The 19,550-nt window shown below is 42.0% G+C and overlaps 1 protein-coding gene across 2 annotated transcripts in view; it reads left to right on the top strand.

Annotated features, from left to right (window-relative positions):
- The first annotated feature begins 285 nt into the window (after positions 1–285).
- The window catches only part of ARHGAP4 (Rho GTPase activating protein 4), a 73,756-nt gene continuing 54,491 nt past the window's right edge, over positions 286–19,550 (top strand). For both annotated transcript variants that reach the window (XM_075260180.1, XM_075260179.1), the window contains exon 1: positions 286–672. In XM_075260180.1, the coding sequence (XP_075116281.1) occupies positions 612–672 (61 nt within the window). In that variant the 5' untranslated portion in view covers positions 286–611. The remainder of the gene's footprint in view (positions 673–19,550) is intronic.

Raw genomic sequence — 19,550 nt, 5'->3', positions numbered from 1 at the left:
AGACATGAATAGAAGGGAGGAGGCTGAGAGCCAGCACTGAGCAGCAATGCATACAGATCAGGAGACACTGGAGCAGGTAGATCACACTGACACATATGTATATCTATATGGATGTATAGAAAGAAGAGGACGTCTTGTAGAGACAGCTGGAGACACACAGATATAGAGACAGACATCAATCTGTGATCACACAGAGACAGCTGAAGAGGAGGAGGAGGAGGGGGAGGCGCCTGTGTGCTCAGCTCTGTGCACTGCTCTCAATGCAGAGGACACTGGCAGCACTGGACACTGCATCACACTTCACATCCACAGCACTGCCTGCACCTCTGTGCCAGGGCACACTGGGCACAGCACTGTTACTGCACAGCACCTCGCCCTGGCACCTCCTGGCACAGCATGAAGCTCTGTGACCTGGAGCTGTTGTATAGTGCCTAAGGTCACATAAACTCCCCCCTTCCCCAGGACTCTGGACAACTCCATTCATCTGGACCCAGCACTCAGGGACTGCTAGTAAACATCGTCCTCTGCTAATTCTGAGCTCATGGATGTGAGGTGGTGGCACTGGCAGTGATATGACAGCAGAGCAGTGAGTGCCAGGCACTGAGAAAAGGATGGCATCTCATGGCAAGCCAAGGAAGGACAAGTCTGCAGACTATGAAAGTCACTTTAAAGGTAAGAATGGGCAGAAAGAAGAAGATTCTTTGTGGGATGTGAAAGGGTTAAAGCGGATTAGTGTAGGTTTATGGGGAACTTGCATTAAGATAGCTACGGCTGTGGTTTAGCAGAGAAGTGTAATGTGTTTCCTGAATACGGAACCATATAAAGCTTGCTATAGGTAACACGCTACAGCCCAGCAAATAACAGGTTGATACCGTGTGGCACTAGTATGCCAGCCAATTAAAATATTACACCAGAGGTGCAACAGTCTGTACCCATGTCAATAGTCATCTTCATTTGCCTGGGTTAATGGTCTGATTTGTTGTTGAGAATAATGCGTCTGACCAATTTTTTTTCTTATGCGGCATTTTGCTTTGTACCCAACATTTTACCCCGGCCATTGACTTTAATGTACATGGGCACCTTTACTGCTCTGCGCTAAGTCGCTGGACTACAGTGCATTGTGCATGTGTCCTGTCTCTGCAGCTCTATGTGATTCCTGACTGCACCAGGAGCTGCTGTGTGAACTGGAGCTTCATATACAATTTCTATCATTCCAAGCTCAACTATTCTCCCATCACTGAGGACAAGGTCAGACGGGAACGTAGAAAAACAGTCTGACAATAATCACTATAAAGTTCATTGTAATATTCAAGCCTGCATTGTAATCTAGACTGAGAACCATAGTACGTGAGGATCCTGCTTTACTGTCTGCTATAAAGACCATATCATGACGCATTAGGCGTCAAGTGACGACGGTGACAATAAAATATAGGCATTGGTGGATTATATATGATCATATTCGGGAAGATGTTAGGTTCTATAGTGTATATATTCCTATGAACTATAACTGCAGCCAACTGGGTAGGTGCCCGAAGACTTGTTGGTATAGGTCTATTAGCATAACCACCCTAGATCATGGTGGAATGATGTTCTCTATTATCTTGGTATGGACTTGGATAGGTATTCTCCAAAGTCTTCTTTGAGGTTGTTCCTGCTTCGTGTTGGTATGTTTGTGACGTCTATGATGGCATCTATCTTCTTCTTACTGGTTGTCTTCCTCTTGTTTTTGGTGAGTTTTCTCATAGACTGTACAAGATGAAATTTGGTCTTATAACTTGTGATTGGACAGCTCTGGAGAACGTCCATCAACTTCCTCTTCTGAAAAGTCTTTGACAATACCAATTTCAACAGTAGTGTCCCCATCCAATTATTATATCCACGTTTCTCAACCCGACAACCCCTTCTTTAAAAAGCATACCTTATTTATTATCTGTTATTGCTGGTGGAAGCTTCATCTAACTAAACATGAATGGGTGACCATGTAGACATGGTTGGGCCTACAGAATTGATTATGGAGGGTAGTCCTGAGTGGGAGGCTCTACTCCATAATGGTCATATGTCCTATTAGAACATGTGGATAGGGGTTGTCACCAAGGCAACCCCACAAATATGGTGCTTTTAGGGTGACATCACGAAATCCTTGTGAAGATCATTTGGTTATTTTGTATCAGTTATGTGATATTTCCAAAGTATCAAAGATTATTAAAATATTTTGTAAGTTTATAAAACAACTTTTCTATCAAAATATTTTCTTAGAGAAGAGTGGATACATATTACAGCTTTTATGTAAAAAAACCCCTGAAGACGTGAAAATGTAATAGACTTCTACTCCTCATTGTAGGCCAGTCCTTGCCCTTCTTTACAGCCCCCCATGACCTGTGCTTCTGCCCGTGTGTCTATGTCCTTGGGTTTTCTCTTCTGTAGTATGCACTTTAAATTTAGTTTCCTCAGAAGGACATCTAGACTTGGTATCTTACTGACCTTCTACATGGTAGTTTACTGATCCTCTAGGATGGCCTTCTCCAGATCTTCTACATGGCCTTCTCCAGAAGTCCCAGCCTCTTATTTCCTTTAGCAGGGTCCAACCTATAAACAAGGAGAAGATACCTTTGGAATGATAATGCAGTAATCTGTGACTTTATTAGATGACAGGTCAGAAAGTTTACAAGAATTTATTCTAATCCCAAGAGTTGTTATGACTGATCACAGTGTCTTTGCAATTGGTATACATTATAGATAGAGTTGCCCTTTTATAAGGGACATATATACCAAAATCCTGCCTATTATAAGGGACACATATACCTTAGAGTTACTTATCATAATGGGCTTATATATCACAAAGTTGCCTATCATGAGGAACATACACTATATAGATATATACCATTTAGTTGGTATATATTATTAGGGAGCTATATACCATTCGGTTGTCTATTATGAACTGTTATAGGTACAGATATACTATAGTCAGTGGCGTAACTACCGCCATAGCAGCAGAGGCAGCTGCCACAGGGCCCAGGACATTAGAGGCCCGGTGACAGCCGCTACCGCTGCTATCATTATACTCGGGGGTCTTTTTGGACCCCCCGAGTATAATGGTCGGCGGCCCGGGAGAGGTAAGAAACATAAAAAACACTGTTACTTACCTCTCCACGATCCGGGCAGGCTTCGGCCTAGTCGTCTGACGTCTTATGAACCCGGTCTGCGAGTAACAGAGTTTTTTAAACGTGTATATTGGTTGTACACTTGAAAAATGGGTAATCCCCGAAACCCTGTCCCGTAGCGTTGTGTGTAAAGAACCTCAAATAAAGTGCATATTAATTCAACATTCTGAGGAGTAGCGCAGTATCCTTTCCATCCATTGGTCGTCCTTTCCTGATGTATACCATAGAGTTACCTATCATAAGGGTCGTGTATACCATAGAGTTTCCTATAGGGACATGTATACCATAGACTTGCCCATCTTGCGCTGTCATAAGGGACATGTATACCTTAGAGTTTCCTATAGGGACATGTATACAATAGTTTCCTATCATACAGGACATGTATACCAACGAATTGCCTATTCTGTCCTGATATAAGGTTGGTCTCCTTATTGGCATAAAGACTGTAAAGAGTTGGTTGTGGCTGATCTTGCCCCTGTCCTACTTCTCCATGGGTGATGTGAACCCGAAAGGGCTTCCCCTTTCCATAGAAACTGCAACTTTAGTAAACAAGGGAGGGAGCGCTGGCACAAAAGTCATGCCATCCTTCTTTTCTACAAGAAATAGGAATGTGGGCCAGTGAATAGACACTGTGCTCCTCTGTGCAAGGAAGGGGGCTGGGTTGTCTAAACATTTAGTTTCTTCCTTCTGCACCCCTCTCTTCTCTGTACCCCCCAGCATGCCAAGCAAGCCAGGGTTGCCAAATCCTCATCTACATTCTGAACGTGCAATGCTCCAACTGCTTGTCAGACAGTAAAATCCTCAGCCTTCAGATGGTGCAGGGGATGCACATGCTGTAACCTGACCTATGTATTTCCAGATTTCTTCATTACACTCCTGTCACTACCTACATAAGTGAACGAGTCTGCCGCTAGCTTATATCTCATATGTCACATGTGGTATATATAGTGTATATCCCAGTCACACTTGTGTTGACATGAATGAATTCAGAGTGACATGTGAGTGAATGAGTCAGGGTAGGTTGGTTTATACATGTGACGGCTTCTAAAAGGCCTGAGCGAGTCAATAACTGAGCGCTATTTGTTCAGATGAAGCCTTCAAAGAAATCGCCAGACGTTCACGCATGCAAAAGAAATCAGTTTTGGTTTTCTGCTGATGATGTAAACGATAAAAGATGTTTTTCTAGCTCCTTGTTAAAGAGGGTTCTGTCACTGGGCCCAGTAATGCAAGTGCACAAAGCCCATCAGGTGGCTACCTCATCTTGTAATATATTGTGGTCCATTTTGATGCTGATTCTTTTCAGCTGTATAGACTCGGAGGACTTTTCTCCACCTCTACCAGCTCCAAATCTTTGTATCTACAATTAGGTGCCACTCTACTGATTCTGGCACAGTTGGAATTTTTTCTCTAGCCTCCACCATTCCTGAGCAATTAATGCTGTTAGTTACAGCAACCAATATGCTAATTAGACCTTCTAAAGTCAAGTGGGTGGTCATTGACTGGCATAGATAGTCTGGGACCACCCACCTTATAGTAGAAAGCGTAATTAGCATATTGGTGCTGAAGCTCACAGCATTGCTTACTTAGGATCACTGGGGGCTAGAGAAAAATATTCCAATTGTGCTGGAATCAGTGGAACAGAGCAAAGTTATGGAGCTAGTGGAAATGGAAAAATTACAGTAGCATAGTTGCTAGCATGTAGTAGAAACAGATTAGTGGTGGTCCCTAGGTGGTGAAGCCCTCGGGCAGTTGCCCCCTGAGCCTAATTGTATGGATGTGCATACTAACCTTTTATAGACCTTGATAGAGCATCTTATAGGTGTCCTTATATTACTGGGCCTGTGCAATGCCGTGTTTGCAATAGTAACAGTGTGTATATGTGTACTAATCCTGTATAGATGTGAGAAATAAACATACTGCATGTACACCTTTGGGAAGTATGATGGAGCCCCTAAGGGTAAGTGACCCATCGACTCCCACCTATATTAGCTGTCATGTGACTACAGATTTGTTCTCAAGGATCAGTGGTAAAAATGTTGACAGTCCCTTGCATGTTATTGGAGAGCAGCAAACCCATATCTGTTTTTTAGGGGTCCATGTGGCTAAGTGGGTCCAGAGTTCAAATCCAACCAAGGGCAAGAACTGCACGGAGTTTGTGTGTTCTCCCTGTGTTTGCATGGGTCTCTTCCGGTTTCCTCCCGCATGCCAAAAATATACTGATAGGTAAATCGGCTACTCATAACACAACTAACTCTCGTGGGTGTTGGGGATCTGCAACTGTACGGCAGCCACTAACTCTCCTACTGCACAGTGCTGAGGCTTTGAGTCCTGTGTCTGAGAAAAGCACTTTACAGATGTTTGTCATTGTCTTACCCTTGAAGAACCCGATTGATCTTATTATGTAAAAAGTGAAAATACAAGAATCATTGAGTAAGAAGTGGATAAAGGCAGTGGCCACCAGTGACTAGTTTCATCAAGATCATGTTGAGGAACTGGTCTATGGAAATTGTTGCCGCAAACAAAAATATCCTGCTAAGGCATCAGGGATTTTTTTTTAGAGTGTGAGACACTATCAGTTTAACACATTTTCAAAAGTTAGCAGTTACCACTTTATGTTCCTTACATATAATATACTGTCTTTTATGACCTAAGAAACATCTCCTCAAAAACTTGAATCACTTGAGTAGACGTCTACTGGATGGAGAGAGATTGCATATCAAAAACTAGGAGGCAATGTTGGTGGAGTTGTACTGAAGTGGGCAAATTGTATGCGTCCTAGCCTCCTATACCAACGCTGGACATTTTTAGAAGATCTTTGGAACTGTTTACATGATATCATTCATTTTTTGACCGTGGTCAGATTGGTATGAGTAAGCCAGAGGTTTGGTCATATGAAAGCGATGGAAAACTAGGTCTTCTTATATGATTCATACTTGGCACAGAGAGTTCCCAGTTTTAGCTGCAGTTGAGTCACCTTGGACTTGTTACATTAAAATATTTGGTTCGGGCTATGTACAATTATTTTTCATGGGTTTAGCGGAAATTTTATTGTTGACACTTGAGTCTACAAAAATTCCATAGAAGTCAAGCAAGTAGTATAAAATACCAAAATAGCCTATACAGTAGGCGGTAAGAAGATATCTGCTTTCTTGAATGGTTACTCTTACAAAGCATATTCTACAGTTTACTATTACAGTGAGTATTCTTTGGATTTGAAGCTGTAGATATCTCTCCAGCATTGAAGGTTGGTGAGATAACTGTCCATCTATAGATCAAAAATGGTGTAGGGGGTGTACATATGAGTACTTACATACATACCTGCTCATGTAATAGGGTTGAAAGCACAGACTGAAAGGACCCCAACATGCCACTAATAAGCATATATTAGGGATGATGCCCAGGGCCCTTGGTATTGCAGACATCTGCCACATTGATCATTTATGACGAGTTTAAGATCATCTGCCTTCTGACTGTGAAGTTGTTGATTTGGTGGATCAACTTGTAGTAGTTTAGGATGACCATGTTCTTCCTTCTAAAAGTGAGGCAGATAACTAGCTTTAAAATAGTTCATAGGGTGCCAGGTCCCCTGGATTGCGCCAACAGTGTAGATACTAGAATATAGTCTCCTGGATTGCCCCAACAGGATATGGTCGGTAAAGTACCAATTGGTACTTTAGGCTATTCTTCGGTGCAAAGTCTCTGAGTTCACAATCACAGGCATCCAACAGGACCTGTGCAAAGTGGCACTCCCAAAGCTGGAGTATGGGTATTTGTGATAGTCTTGCACAGATTGTGGGCATACTTGTCTGAACTTAGAACCATTCAAGACAAGTGCATTGGGAGAGCCAATGTCTCCTGTACCAGCAAAAAATGACCTTTATTTATGTCAAGGGAGTCCTTACACCTAGATGTGAAATGGTACATCATCTCCTTGTTGGCGTACATTTCTGCCACCATTTATGTCCCTAAAGTGGCATAAATGAGAATGTATCTGGTGGGGTCGATGGGCCTACTCCCCGCCCACTTTCTGAAAAATGGTGAGGCAAGTGTAAAAATGTCACTATTTTAATTGCAAGTGGAATTGAGAAGTCGTAAACCACCATACAGTCTGTGTCATATTGGTGGTGAACCCTGGGATAGATTCCCTCAGGTCCATTGCTCTGATGATAGTTTTGGCTCTACATATTAATATTTAGCATGTTTTCTGTATGTGAAATCTCACATATATGCTCACTATGTGTACATTGTGCTTGTCTATGTCTAAGGGGGTAATGTCAATCATTGAGTTGCTGGTAAATGGCGTCATAAAGGCAAATCTCCATGTCAAAAAGCGTGCAGATGAACTTTTGGAGGAGTGCTCATTTGCATAACTTCTGCTTCACACAGCTGTTAGTACTGCAGACTATATATATATCTATATATCTATATCTATATACATATATATATATATATACTTCTATATACATATGTGTGTGTATATACATCTTGTTTAACAATGCTCATGGCTCAGATCACCCGACATAGGACTGTGGCATAATATGGACAATTGTGTTTTTCAGAGAAAACTTGTCTCATTCTGAAAAATTTGCTCATGAGTGGAAATAGGACTTGAAATAAGAACATGAAGCATCTGCTTATCAGTATTTATTGGTATTTTCTAGCTTTGCGGTTTGCATGTTATGTTATATGTATATCAGTGTCTATTTTCATCCATATTTCCCATATATAATGTTTTTATACAAATGTCATAGTTCATAAAAGATGTATCTGTGTGACTGAGCCCTGTTCAGGATACATCCATCATACAACATCTGGTGGGGCGTGCTGCGTACTATGTATACTATGTAATGTATGGAAATACAGCCATGAGAACACACCAACATACTGTAAGTATTGTCTCATTGTATAACATAGGCATTGAACCACATGGTGACACCTCGAAGGCTGTGAGCTGTAGTATCAGATACCTTATTCTGCTGATCAGTATGGATCAATGGGATTAGAAAACATTACTGATATTTGGCCAAATTACATGGGATTGGTCCCAGTAATCCATGTTGTTTAGCAGAAAGAAGGGTCTGCAGCGCCCTCTAGATCCTTGAAAAACCCAACAAAATGCCACCAGTTGCAGCTGCAATGACAAGGAGGGTGTCTGCATTGAGGAGGTAGGGTTATATAAAGGATTTTGTAAAGAGGATGGTTTAGGGTTTAGGCCATGATGGATTTTCTCATATTCAATCATGTGCCTAACCCCATCCATTCCCTTTTTGGTGCTGACCAGTTCCTTTGTGCCTTCACACACAGTAATAGTGTACCAAACAGTATAATGTCCCAATAGTAGCCTCCCACACAGTTTGATGCCTCCTGAGTGGTCTTCACTGTGTTCCCACACAGTATAACGCTCTCTCAGTAGCCCTTTGCACAGTTTGATGCCCCTTAGTGGTTCCCACAGTATAATACCCCTTAGTAGCCCCCACACAGTTTGATGCTTCATTAGTCGTCTCTGCACAGTATAATGTTCCTTTAGTAGCCCCATAGTATGAAGTCCTTTTGGATCTCCACACAGTATAATACTGCCTTAGTGGTCCCCGCACAGTATAATTCCCCTTAGTTGAGGGCAGGGCATTAGGACAGCGTCAGGTTCAGTGTGGGACACCAGGACATGACTGAGCCCAAAAAATCTAGTGGGAGCTACAATGATCTACACTCATGGCCAAAAGTTTTGAGAATGACACAAATATTATATTTTCACATGAAAATATTTTCTGCTCCCCTCTGGTTTTTATGGGTGTTTGTCAGATGTTTTTATTACATACAGAAATAGAATTGTAATCATATTATGAGTAACAAAAGCTTATATTGACAGTTAGAATGAGTTAATGCAGCAAGTCAATATTTGCAGTATTGACCCTTCTTCTTCAGGACCTCTGCAATTCTCCCTGGCATGCTCTCAATAAACTTCTGGACCAAATCCTGACTGATAGCAGTCCATTCTTGCACAATCAATGCTTGCATTTTGTCAGAATTTGTAGGTTTTTGTTTGTCCACCCGTCTCTTGATGATTGACAACAAGTTCTCAATGGGATTAAGATCTGGGGAGTTTCCAGGCCATGGACCCAAAATCTCTATGTTTTGTTCCCTGAGCCATTTAGTTATTACCTTTGCTGGAAAAGGCATTGTTGATCGTCAAACTGCTTTTGGGCGGTTGGGAGAAGTTGATCTTGGAGGACATTCTGGTACCATTCCTTATTCATGGCTGTGATTTTAGGCAAGACTGTGAGAGAGCCGATTCCCTTGGCTGAGAAGCAACCCCACACATGAATGGTTTCAGGATACTTTACAGTTGGCATGAGACAAGACTGGTGGTAGCGCTCACCTCGTCTTCTCTGAATAAGCTGTTTTCCAGATGTCCCAAACAATCGAAAAGGGGATTCATCAGAGAAAATGACTTTACCCCAGTCCTCAGCAGTCCACTCCCTGTACCTTTTGCAGAATATCAGTCTGTCCCTGATGTTTTTTTCTGGAGAGAAGTGGCTTCTTTGCTGCCCTCCTTGAGACCAAGCCTTGCTCCAAGAGACTCCGCCTCACAGTGCGTGCAGATGCACTCATACCTGCCTGCTGCCATTCCTGAGCAAGCTCTGCACTGCTGGTAGCCCGATCCCGCAGATGAAACACTTTTAAGAGATGGTCCTGGCACTTGTTGGTCTTTCTTGGGCGCCCTGGAGCCTTTTTGCCAACAATGGAGCCTCTCTCCTTGAAGTTCTTGATGATGCGATAGATTGTTGACTGAGGTGCAATCTTTCTAGCTGCGATACTCTTCCCTGTTAGGCCATTTTTGTGCAGTGCAATGATGACTGCACGTGTTTCTTTAGAGATAACCATGGTTAACAGAAGAGAAACAATGATGGCAAGCACCAGGCTCCTTTTAAAGTGTCCAGTGGTGTCATTCTTACTTAATCATGACAGATTGATCTCCAGCCCTGTCCTCATCAACATCCACACCTGTCTTAATGGAACAATCACTGAAACGATGTTAGCTGGTCCTTTTAAGGCAGGGCTGCAATGATGTTGAAATGTGTTTTGGGGGATAAAGTTCATTTTCTAGGCAAATATTGACTTTGCAAGTAATTGCTGTTAAGCTGATCACTCTTTATAACATTCTGGAGTATATGCAAATTGCCATTAGAAAAACTGAAGCAGTAGACTTTGTAAAAATTAATATTTGTATCATTCTCAAAACTTTTGGCCATGACTGTAGTATGCCTCTGTAAGGAGGTCATGGTGCTTTGTTCTGCTGCTCCTTCGGGATCCTGGGAATGAGAGCGCCCTGGACACACATTGATGGATTATCCTCAGGCCAAGTAATGCAGTGACCCCCAAAACCTGCATGACTAGAGTAACTGCCACATGAATGAATACTGTGTATAGTACTGGAGTAAATGGATGGTCTCTGCCGGGTCAGTCACTGCACCGATACCTTAGTCTATATTATAAGGCTGGCCCATTGATATTAAATTATGTGAAACTCCTTTAAATATTTCCACCCTTACACAGGGTGATTAAATATTTGCTTTGGCCAATATGGCAGCTTCCATGACAACAATATATCGATTTGTAGGTGAAAATATGTAGGAGGAATGTGAATATCCATATTTTGCTATTATACAGTGTAAACAAGTACCTACCAGTGGAACATATTTTTCCTTCAAGGAGACAAGCTCTACCCAATACTCATGAATAACGTCATTGATGGTCTTCAGGAAGCTTGTGTCAGGAGCAATTTTTGGTTAAAGGGATCTGATCTGTCTTGGTTAAATACATGTGTTAGCACTGCTGGGGGATGGGATGTGTGTATGGCGGTATACAGTGGGTAAACATACTGTGAGTATTCTCCGCACCCCTCCTCACCACAGTGTAAAAACCTGCAGCTGAACTTTGAACCCCTTGCCTGAGGTTTATCATATTCTACACTGATATGACCCACAATCTTATCAACTTGCCTTTATCTCAGCTGACTAGGGAAGGGAATAAATTTCACTTTAATACATATTAGCCAGGAACAAGGTACAAGTATCTGTAATCCTTGGTACAAGGGGGCAAAAACTTTCTAAATTAAAGATAAGTACAACTTAGTACAAAGCAGAGCTCTACAGGTTATGTCCCCTCCACAGGTTGTGTCCCCTCCACAGGTTATGTTCCCTCCACAGGTTGTGTCCCCTCCGCAGGTTATGTCCCCTCCGCAGGTTGTGTCCCCTCCACAGGTTGTGTCCCCTCCGCAGGTTATGTCCCCTCCGCAGGTTGTGTCCCCTCCACAGGTTGTGTCCCTCCACAGGTTATGTCCCCTCCACAGGTTGTGTCCCCTCCACAGGTTGTGTCCCCTCAGCAGGTTATGTCCCCTCCACAGGTTGTGTCCCCTCCACAGGTTATGTCCCCTCCACAGGTTATGTCCTCTCCACAGGTTATGTCCCCTCCACAGGTTATGTCCCCTCCACAGGTTATGTCCTCTCCACAGGTTGTGTCCCCTCCACAGGTTATGTCCATACGTGGATACAAATGTGTCCATGTATGAAGCTTTGTGGACATATGATGTCATTACATAATACATGAAGAACATCCAAATAACTTTATTCGCACACATGGCTAGCTAGAGAAACCAAGCCACTTTTTACAGTCCTCTCCCGAAGCTAAATCTGTAATTTGGACTATACCACAAATATCATGCCATAACCGACTGACCTGACCACTGGGACCCCCATGATCGGCCTAGCTTACCAGTATACACATCTACATACCTAGGCTATAGTATATAGCATTTTAAATATAAGGCATATGGATGGGCTGAAGATGACCGGGGCAGATTTCGTTTGAAGTCATGACCAGTAATGAAATGTTATTGTTCATAGGATATTGCAGTTGCCTTACACACTGGAACATGAAGATTTACCGTTCACTGTCGTTGTGAAATGACCATGGCAGGACACACAGTAGTTTGTGCACACCCGTGTGTATGTGTGTGCGATGCAGCTGTTGCATTAAGTGTTAGTGACAGGAAGTGACACACACAGGAAACTTCCGGTGCTTTACATCATATGTCTTACTCAACTCCCTTGCTTGGCCTTCTAATTCTGATTGTAGGAACCAGATTATATTTACTGGAAAAACTGCATTTTTTGTAAAAAAAGAAGATTAAAAACAAAACAAATAAATACTGTTGAGTCTTCCTACTGTATAAGGCTAGGTTCACATCTGCGCTGGGCTTCCCTGGCAGACCCGAACGATGGCGTATACGTGCCAGGTCACGCGGCACATTACTCCGTGTGAATGCACCCTAAGACAGAAAGTTTGTAGAGGTTTCCTTTTTGTTTCAGTTATACCTATGGGGAAACCGCTGGGGTTTCCAAAGGTATAACTGACACATGCTGTGATTTCCAAGACTGCGCCGATTTTGGAAATTACCACGTGTCCGCAGTACAGTTTTTACCGCAAAGTGGACATGTGATTTGCTAGAGTCCCATCCACTTTGCTCTGACTGTAAAACGCCACGATTTACGGCGTTCTCCTGACAGGAAAATTGTGGCGTTTATGCCACGTGGGGCCCTGGCCTAAAGTTGTTTAAGGGATTAGAAAAAACATGGCTGCCTTCCTCCAAGAACACCACCACACCTGTCCACATCAATGGAGCTGAGCTACAGGACCAGAAACAACTCATGGACAGGTCTGGTGTTATTTATGTAAGAAAAAACATGCAATCCTTATCCTGCTTGACCCCCTTAAGACATAAGCACAGCATCAATACATGATATTCTCAAGATATTGTGACCATAATGTCCTTTACTAGTAAGCCCATGTTTCATCAGTAGGTACTGTCCTCTGTCAGCACCGTGTTACGTGACTACAGCGTCTGCTGCCGGAAGGTTGTACTGAGATGAGCGGTTTATGGGAAGTGACATGGTTTCTGGTTAGGGGACATGCACTTGTCACGCTTCCACGTGCTGAGTCTTTCATAGTAAGCGTATGGTTATGTGGTGAACTGTGAAGTAACTGTGCTGGAGTGAAAGTATGATCAAGAGATTTACGGTATTACTCATTAACGCCAGAAATCTGGCGTAGAAAAGATATAAACCTAAGATTCGCAACTTTGTAAACACAAGTTGCAACAATAATTGCCGCAACCTGTGTCTTTGCTTTCATGAAAGTGGTGCAGGAGTTGCGCAACACCTAACACCATTTAGTGGTGCAAATAATTGCTACAGTGTTACAAGATGACGTCATTTACAGTACAGGGGCATCAACAGTCGGTGCCAGGAGGTGACGGCTCCACCGCCACCAGGGAAATGAAGACTGTTGTTCGATATGTTAGACTTCATAAATATCCTCCCGTGTCCTGCAGTCATTTTATATACAGTGACCACCAATGAAGATTAGTTGTCTGCATCTCATCTAGTAGATCCTAAAGCAATGGCCGCCTGACTTGTGACAAAATTGAACACCAGTGATCCACTGATCATTGGTATCAGTTGCTAGTGGAGCAAGAATGGACGTTTTGGATCCCATCTTGCTTCTTTTAGCCACTGTAAGACCCCAATACACAAGGCCGAGTGTGCTTCCGATGTGGGGCCAAGTTTGCGGCGGAATGCATTCAGTTGTCATGATGCATTCACTTCTATGGGGCTTCCGATCCATCTGTTCTGGTGACATGAATGAGTATAGGGCAGGTCCTATGCTGCTCCGTGTCATCAGAATGGTATGGATCGGAAGCCCCTATAGATGTGAATGCATAAAGGAATGCACTTGGATGTCACTCAAAGTGTCATTTGAGTTCATTCCACCGCAAACTCAGTCATACATCGGAAGCGCAATCGGTCGTGTGTGTGGGCCATTACACTATGTTCACATTAGTTAGGCCCCTTGTTTATGTCTGTATTCTTCATCAATGTGCTATCTGTTTTTCTTTATTGCATAAAATACTGACCCAGTCATTTCTATGGAGCCATGCACATAACCAAGATTTCACGGATCCATCTGAGGGCTGTGAGTCCGGGTCACAAAATTTAGGGCAGGTCCTGTTCATGTCTCTTTTGAGGTCTGGGCCCATTTATACAAGTGCATGGGTCCAAAAGAATGTGCGGTACATGAATGCCATCTTTCTTTCACGGGTCTGTATATGGTCATGTGCATATAGCCTTAGGGTTTTCTGTTTTCAGTTCCCACATAAAAACATATTTCAAACATATGACAGACACCAATGGCATCCAACCAAAGCCCGTGACTTCCGGAGGCAAGTAATGGAGTCTCCGAGCCAAATGTGAACAGAACCTTTTAGAGGCCTAGTCATTACTTACACTCATCCTGTATTATAGACCGAGTTGGGTTCTGTACACATTCCTTGGTTCAATGTCCACAGAGCTTTCTCTGGAAAGTTTATTTTATATGCCATTAATCTGATAGAAGATAAACTAACTTCCCCAAAGCTTTATAAGGGCAGAGGTAAAGGGGTTTTACAGTTTCGGACCAAAATTTTGAGATAACTGTTAACGTTTTGCATAGTAAAAAGGGGAGCAATTTTCCAATATACTTTTTTAAGTACATGGTCATGTGATGGTCCACGGTCATGTGATGATACACACGGGTGCTCAAGCAGATGTCTGATTACTGTGTTGTGGCTGTAATGAGCTGTGCACCTGTGTGTCCATCACATAACCATGAACTGTGTATCACATGACCATGGACTGTGTATCACATGACCATGGATTGTATATCACATGACCATGGACTGTATATCACATGACCATGGACTGTATATCACATGACCATGGACTGATTTTTAGCCACTAAAAGTAGAATGAATGGCAACAAGCAGAAATCTAGAAAACTGAGCAATTGATACTCAGAAGTATATTGTAGAATTTATCATTGTGCTACCAATAATATCTGTCTCTTAATATATAATATATAATATATCTGTCTCTATAATATAGGATGTGACACAGGACTAGAGATAGGTGAATCGATTCATTCTGACCTGAATTCAACCCAAATATCCCAATATCCCAGAATATACAGTCCTATAAAAAAGTTTGGGCACCCCTATTAATCTTAATCATTTTTAGTTCTAAATATTTTGGTATTTGCAACAGCCATTTCAGTTTGATATATCTAATAACTGATGGACACAGTAATATTTCAGGATTGAAATGAGGTTTATTGTACTAACAGAAAATGTGCAATATGCATTAAACCAAAATTTGACCGGTGCAAAAGTATGGGCACCTCAACAGAAAAGTGACATTAATATTTAGTACATCCTCCTTTTGCAAAAATAACAGCCTCTAGTCGCTTCCTGTAGCTTTTAATCAGTTCCTGGATCCTGGATAAAGGTATTTTGGACAAACAATTCAAGTTCAGTTAAGTTAGATGGTCGCCGAGCATGGACAGCCCGCTTCAAATCATCCCACAGATGTTCAATGATATTCAGGTCTGGGGACTGGGATGGCCATTCCAGAACATTGTAATTGTTCCTCTGCATGAATGCCTGAGGATTTGGAGCGGTGTTTTGGATCATTGTCTTGCTGAAATATCCATCCCCGGCGTAACTTCAACTTCGTCACTGATTCTTGAACATTATTCTCAAGAATCTGCTGATACTGAGTGGAATCCATGCGACCCTCAACTTTAACAAGATTCCCGATGCCGGCATTGGCCACACAGCCCCAAAGCATGATGGAACCTCCACCAAATTTTACAGTGGGTAGCATGTGTTTTTCTTGGAATGCTGTTTCTTTTTGGACGCCATGCATAACGCCTTTTTTTATAACCAAACAACTCAATTTTTGTTTCCAAAATGAAGCTGCCTTGTCCAAATGTGCTTTTTCATAACTCAGGCAACTCTATTTGTGGCGTACGTGCAGAAACGGCTTCTTTCTCATCACTCTCCCATACAGCTTCTATTTGTGCAAAGTGCGCTGTATAGTTGACCGATGCACAGTGACACCATCTGCAGCAAGATGATGCTGCAGCTCTTTGGAGGTGGTCTGTGGATTGTCCTTGACTGTTCTCACCATTCTTCTTCTCTGCCTTTCTGATATTTTTCTTGGCTTGCCACTTCTGGGCTTAACAAGAACTGTCCCTGTGGTCTTCCATTTCCTTACTATGTTCCTCACAGTGGAAACTGACAGGTTAAATCTCTGAGACAACTTTTTGTATCCTTCCCCTGAACAACTATGTTGAACAATCTTTGTTTTCAGATCATTTGAGAGTTGTTTTGAGTAGCCCATGATGCCACTCTTCAGAGGAGATTCAAATAGGAGATCAACTTGCAATTGGCCACCTTAAATACCTTTTCTTATGATTGGATACATCTGGCTATGAAGTTCAAAGCTCACTGAGGTTACAAAACCAATTTTGTGCTTCAGTAAGTCAGTAAAAAGTAGTTAGGGGAATTCAAATCAATAAAATGATAAGGGTGCCCATACTTTTGCACCGGTCAAATTTTGGTTTAATGCATATTGCACATTTTCTGTTAGTACAATAAACCTCATTTCAATCCTGAAATATTACTGTGTCCATCAGTTATTAGATATATCAAACTGAAATGGCTGTTGCAAACACCAAAATATTTAGAACAAAAAATGATTAAGATTAATAGGGGTGCCCAAACTTTTTCATAGGACTGTAATTAAAAAAACATATATATTCAATGTTCCTCACCTTTTTTGAGCCCCACTATCTCATGATGCTCGGCTTGCCCAGGTGACCTCTGTGGCCAAAGCACAGGCCTCAGTGGTGACCCCGGGCGTATGATGTCATCAAGGAGACTGCGAGGAAAGAGGTGAGGTAAGGGGAGGATAATTTTTTTTATTTTTTTACACCTCCCCTGGACCTCCACCTATCTGAAGAGACCTTAGAGTATAATAATGTCACTTCACATTCTGTACGAACTTGTTTGACTTGATAAAATATTAACAATACAATGTATTTATAAAGTCATTTAATCTCTTATGTAGCATATATAGCTATATGTATACATTATGAGATGGTGTGGAGATATATGTGTGTACCCAGTTCCAGATGTGCAGAGTTTCCGGCTTTCTGTGAATTGTTTGTCAGTCATAGTATAGCGTCTTTGTAATACTTCTTGACAGGGTGATGCGGTACAATAGTGGTTCTTGCTCTGTCTCTGTACAGACCTGTGAGCGGCTGTCAGTGAACCTCATCATGTGCTTGCTGATCCTTGTGTCTTCTGTGCAGGATCTTGTCCCACTTCTCGTGTTTATCGGCCTATAACTTCCTCTCTACTTGTGCAGCGGTGGTTGCAGAAGTTTATGGTCTGAGGGCAAAGTATAATGTAGTAATTGCTTTATTGACTAGGAAATGCTAATCTTGGCCTTCTGCTTCCCAGCCATATACATAGACATTAACACCCTCCTTACCAGATTTCCTGGCTGAATTTAACGTAAACACAGCGTATTATATTCGCCCAGACACCTCCATGGCCTTCCTGAATGGAGAATACAGCTAGACGCCCAGAATATGCCGAGATAATGTTCACCTAGGCCTCACTAAACAAGCGTCCTGATAGAATGGATGCACCACACAACATTATTTTAGTATTATTTCAACAAAGTGTATGATGGTATAACTTATGTAGTATATGGCAGTATTATTTATGTAATTCTTGGCAGTTTGATTTATGTAGCACATGGTGGTATTGTTGTAGCGTATGGTGGTATGATTTATGTAGTGTATGACCGTATTACTTATGTAGTGTATAACACTACTATTAATGTGGTGTATGATGGCATCAATTATGTTCTGCATACTGTATAGTCTATGACAGTATTATGCATGTAGTGTATGACAGTATTATTATTGTGGTGTATGATGGTATCACTTACCTACTGTATGATAGTGTTATTTTAGTAATATATGGGACTTTTGTTTGGGCCCTGGATAAATGTGTTATTTAAGCACTGTATGGCAGCATTTTGGTGGTATTATTTGTGCATATAGTATGACATCATTATTATAGCACTATAATAGTGCTAGGGTATATACAAGTGCATCTCAATCAATTAGAATATCATCAAAAAGTTATTTGTTTTTTTTAGTAACTCAATTGAAAAAGTGAACCCCATATATTATATTGAGTCATTACAAACAGAGAGAACTTTCTCAAGTGTTTCTTTCTGTTAATGTTGAGGATTATGGCTTACAGCCAAGGAAAACCCAAAAGTCATTATCTCAGAATATTAGATTATATAAGACAAACTGTAAAAAGAAATATTTAACACAGAAATGTAGGCCAAATGAAAAGTCTGTCCAGTAAATGCCCTCAATACTTGGTCGGGCTCTTTTTGCATGAATGGCGGCATCAATGCGGCAATGTGGCCTGGAGGGATCAGCCTGTGGTACTGCAGAGGTGTTATGGAAGCCCAGGTTGTGTGATAGCAGCCTTCAGCTCCTCTGCATTGTTGGGTCTGGGGTCTCTCATCTTCCTCTTGACAATACCCTATAGATTCTCTATGGGGTTAAGGTCAGGTGAGTTTGCTGGCCCATCAAGCACAGTGATACTATGGTTAATAAACCAGGTCTTGGTACTTTTGGCAGTGTGGACAGGGGCCAAGTCCTGTTGGAAAATGAAATTTTCATCTCCAAAAATCTTGTGGGCAGAGGGAAGCCTGAAGTGCTCTAGAATTTCCTGATAGACGGCTGCACTGACTTTGGTCTTGATAAAACACAATGGACCTACACCAGCAGATGACATGGCTCCCCAAACCATCACTGAGTGTGGAAACCTCACACTAGACCTCCAGCAGCTTGGATTGTGTACAGAGGCCTCTCCGCTCTTCCTCCAGACTCCGGGACCTTCCAAATGAAATGCAAAATTTTACTTTCATCTGAAAACACCTTTGACCACTGAGCAACAGTCCAGTTCTTTCTCTCCTTGGCCCAGGTAAGACGCTTCTGGCATTGTCTATTGGTCATGAGAGGCTGACACATGGAATTTATAATGGGGTATACCTCCCTACCTGTATAAAATTATATATTTCCCTTCTATATAGGTGTGTACCTCCCTACCTATATAAGGGTGAATATCTCCCTACCTATATATAGTTGTGTACCTCTCTACCTATATAATGGTGTATACCTCTCTACCTATATAATGGTATATACTTATCTACCTATATAAATCCTGCCTGCACCAGCAGTTTTATTGCTCCTTTTATTCCTCCTATTTCGGTCTCAGGTGTATGTGCTGTACATTATACCCTGCATGCTATATGATTAGGTGTTGTACGCCTCTGGCTGGCTGTCCTATGACTGGCTGCCTGCTGAGCAGACCTGGCAGGCTCTCGCTTATTGCTAGGTTGTCACAGATTCCCATGCAGA

The sequence above is a fragment of the Leptodactylus fuscus genome, chromosome 11, assembly GCF_031893055.1.
Source record: "Leptodactylus fuscus isolate aLepFus1 chromosome 11, aLepFus1.hap2, whole genome shotgun sequence".
Lineage (NCBI taxonomy): Eukaryota > Metazoa > Chordata > Amphibia > Anura > Leptodactylidae > Leptodactylus > Leptodactylus fuscus.
This window is presented reverse-complemented; position numbering and strand designations above follow the sequence as displayed.